At 36.4% G+C, this 4,298-nt stretch overlaps 1 protein-coding gene across 1 annotated transcript; it reads left to right on the plus strand.

Annotated features, from left to right (window-relative positions):
* Window positions 1-1,844: 1,844 nt before the first annotated feature.
* On the plus strand, window positions 1,845-4,146 carry LOC116179623 (the record flags this gene model as incomplete). Its single annotated transcript, XM_031499426.1, is given in 1 exon segment — window positions 1,845-4,146. A coding segment is annotated over 1 exon segment (2,180 nt), but the record flags the coding sequence as incomplete, so codon positions are not given.
* Window positions 4,147-4,298: the final 152 nt, after the last annotated feature.

A 4,298-nucleotide genomic window follows, 5' to 3' on the forward strand; every position in this document is an offset into this window, starting at 1 on the left:
ACCTTAACCTTGTGTATCATTTTCATTAGACTTAAAGTGTAACACTACACTAAGCGGGGAAAGTAATTGCAAGTACTATAATTATTATTGCAATGAGTATTATGGGAAACGTTCTGAACTCTTGAACTTATGGAAATGTGTAGGCGCTCCGGCTTGTTGGAGTCAACACCCAATGGGTTTTCATTGTTTCTTTTAATAACAGCTGCTATGCTCGATAGACTTGTTAACTTTTTGGGCCATAAATAGTCGAAGTTGCGTTGAAATCTCATTGTGTTAGACAAACAATGGTCGCATAACAATATGTAATAAAGAATGATAAAAAAAGGAACCTAATTGCGAACATATTTAAATATTATTACAGCCGCGGTCTGATCGATTTGTTAGCGTCGTTAATTTAAATTGAAAAGTGTCTTGGCTTCAATTACTGTTTCAATTCAAGCCTCTAGCTTACTTGGATGTCGATGACCATTTGTTCTTGTGCGTGTGTTGCAAATCTGTATCGCTTTATAGTTAGTGGTTTTTCCCCGCACAATTTGAAATTCAAAAGTGCATTGTACGTCAAGGAGACGAATGTTAGCCAATAATTTACACCAGGGCAGATTGCACCCTAAATTGCAAATATGAAATAAACCAACAATCAGTATAGGAACTATGGTATCTGTTTTGACCAATTTCACGAGATCGGATGAGCAGTTAGGAATAGTTAAGGTCTTAAAGGAATAAAATGGAGAAACCTAAACAGTAGCATTTATAATTTTTAAATTCCGGGAATGCCACGTTTAGTAGTGAATGCGATGTGTAATGAAGACGTTCGTGAAGGTATTCATGGCAATCTAAGAAAACATCAGATCTGTCTACAAATGTGTCTCATCGCAATATCACCCCCTTTGTTTCTTATTCTATCGGGAGATAGGAGTCCCGATCTTTCGCACTCTGGTCTGTCTGGGGGTATTCGCATTCGAGTACTATGAAACCCCGCGAAATAAATCCGCTTGTCAATAAATCACGACGACGCAAAATTACAATTTGAAATTATAAAGCGATTCAATCATGAACATAACACTAACACATATGTTGTATTTATTTGTATCAAGTTCACTGAATTATTAAAAAACGTTGCCATAGAAATAAATAAGGTTGTTAGAAAAATTATAAAAAACCATCATAATAAATTTAATTTAAAAGCTCTTGTCAAATTGTTCTTCGACCCGGACAATATAATATATCACATTAGGTAAGAGTCAATAACATTGGTTCTTCGACCCGGACAATATAATATATCACATTAGGTAAGAGTCAATAACATTGGTCCTTCGAGAAAACGAACCGCACTTGGATTGTAATTAGTCCTTCAAGAAGAGGAGCTGTACGTGATTGTTACATCGACAAGTTACATCACGTGGGTATAGTCATATTGGTAATTTCCCCAAGAGAGGAAGCACTCGTGAACGACATTGATCCCTCAGACAAGGCATCAAGAAGTTCATAGAATAACCAAGATGTCAAAATCATTAACTTTTCCAAGACGGAATGAACGTGTGAAAGCCATGGGTAAACATATTGAACAACGACATGACAGCCTTCATGACAAGCACGAAGAGATTCAGATTCTTCAAACCAATGAAGATACGCAATCGTGCAGGTCAAGGAAATCATCTAGTAAGAGCAACTGTTTCGTAAGACAACAACTCAAGATTGACGCCGAGATAAAGAAGCGGAAACTGGCGCAAGAGATTGTGGATTTAGAATTGGCGATGCAGGTCTCCAAGTTAGAACAAGAAGAGGTCGACGGGAATTCTGAATCAGTAGACAGTGGGTCAGAAAGTAATAGGTCATTTGTCGTAGAGATGCTTCACCTGCAAAGGATTTGTCATCTGAGGTAGGATCTAAATATAATTTGCGTAACCAACAAATAAATAAATCTCAAGTACCAGTCGAATTCTCAACATTCATAACCAGACAAGCAATGCCAAAAGATTTGCCAATATTTAATGGTTATCCCACAGAGTGGCCCAATTTCATATTTCAGTATGAAAATTCGACAGCTATTTGTGGTTACACAAAAGAAGAGAATCAATGTAGATTACAAAAATGCCTGAAAGGTAATGCTAGAACGATTGTTGAGAGTCTTCTTATATTACCAAGGAATGCGGATAAAATCATTGATATGTTGAGGAAAAGATTTGGCCGTCCTGAATTAATAGTCTTTATGCTCTTAGATAGAATAAGGAACTTTCCCGTAGTGAAAGAAGATAAACTTGACATGTTCATTAATTTTTCTGACAACGTCAAAAATGTAGTAGGTACCATGGAAACTCTAAACCAAGAGGATCATTTGCGAAATCCAATTCTACTTCAAGAACTACTAAATAAATTACCAACCTCACAGAAGTTACGTTGGCTGGAATATATTTCTAGAAAAACGGTTCAACAACCTAAACTGATAGAATTCAGTGCGTGGTTAGATCATAGGGCTTCGATTGTTAGTCAAATTGAAATGCCAAAACTGTCAGATACGGTAACTAATGTAACTAGGGATAAACAAAAACACAATAGGAGAGATGTTACTCTGACCACAAACAATAGTAGAACAACAAACCCCAAATGTGCTTGTTGTGGAAATGAGTTTCATCATCTTAGTAATTGTTCAAAGTTCAAATCTCTAAGCGTTGATGATCGATGGCATGTAGTCACATCCCAAAGAATATGTTTCTCTTGTCTTATACCTAATCATACTTTGAGGACATGCAAATCAATTAAAATATGTGGGAAGAATCAATGCACAAAGCCTCATCACATATTATTGCATAAAGATAATGATAATAATCATAATAGAAGCAATCAAGGTTATCAACATGAAGTTAATTATCATCGCTTAACAAGTAACAATGTTTTATTGAAGATTATTCCTATTACAATTAATACAAATGGAAATTATGTACATACTCATGCTTTACTGGATGATGCATCCACAGTTACACTCATAGATCAAGACTTAGCTGATGAACTTCATATGGATGGACCTCAACGTACACTCACCATTCAGTGGACAAATAATCAAGTTCGTCAACAAGACGATTCAAGAATAGTAAGTTTCAGTATCATCGGACAACAAAAGAATAAGAAATATCAATTGCGTCGTGTATGGACTATGAAAGAAATGTCCCTACCTACTCAATCCATTAATAGTTCAGAAATGATGGAAAGATTTACTTACTTAGGTAATGGGGTTTTGTCTATGACAAATGCAAAACCTAAGGTGCTAATCGGACAGGACAATTGGCCCCTACTAGTTAACAAAAGGATTATTTCTGGACCTTGGAATGGCCCTGCCTTAAGCAAGACACTGCTGGGATGGGTACTTCATGGAAATGTAAGCCAGACTGCTAACACATTTTCAAACAAGCATACCACTAGTCACGTATGTCACATGAGTAGTGAAGATAAGGACGACTTGGATGTTTTACATGACTTAGTTAAACAACAATGGCAAATAGACTCGTCTGGAGTATATAAGCTTGAAAAAGCAATGTCCAAAGAAGACATGGTCGCTCAGTCTATAATGGATAGAACCATGACAAGATCAGGAGGAAGAATTGAAACCGGACTCCTCTGGAAAGATGAAAATGTAGTACTTCCCGAAAGCAAGAAAAATGCGATGAGAAGACTTATTTGCACTGAAAGAAAAATGGACAAAAATGAAGAGTATGGCAGAAGATATTGTCAGAAATTCGATGAACTGGTGCAAAAGAAGTATATACGAAAATTGAACAACAGCGAGGTATGTGGAGATCAATTCAAAGTCTGGTATTTACCTCATTTTGGTATAATTAATCCAAATAAGCCTGATAAATTACGCATTGTTTTCGATGCTTCTGCCAAGAGTAATAGTGTCAGTTTGAACGATTTTTTATTGACAGGTCCGGACAAATATAACTCTCTCTTTAATATACTAATTAACTTCAGGATCTGCAGATATGCGTTCACAGCTGACATTAAAGAGATGTTTTTACAAGTTCGCGTTAAGAAAGACGACTGTAGTGCACAACGCGTCCTTTTCAGAGAGATGGATAGAACGAGAGAACCTGACGTTTATGAAATCGAAGTTGTTTTCTTTGGATCGACTTGTGGTCCTTGCTTAGCTCAAGAAGCTAAGAATAAGAATGCACAAGAGTTTAAACTGACTCATCCAAATGCTGTTCACGACATTATAGAGAAGCATTACATGGATGACTATTTGGGTGGAGCAGACACAATTGAAGCAGCCCATAAATTAATTGCAGATGTGATTTATATAC

This window comes from Photinus pyralis, unplaced genomic scaffold (assembly GCF_008802855.1).
Source record: "Photinus pyralis isolate 1611_PpyrPB1 unplaced genomic scaffold, Ppyr1.3 Ppyr1.4_LG8, whole genome shotgun sequence".
In the NCBI taxonomy this organism is placed as follows: Eukaryota; Metazoa; Arthropoda; class Insecta; order Coleoptera; family Lampyridae; genus Photinus; species Photinus pyralis.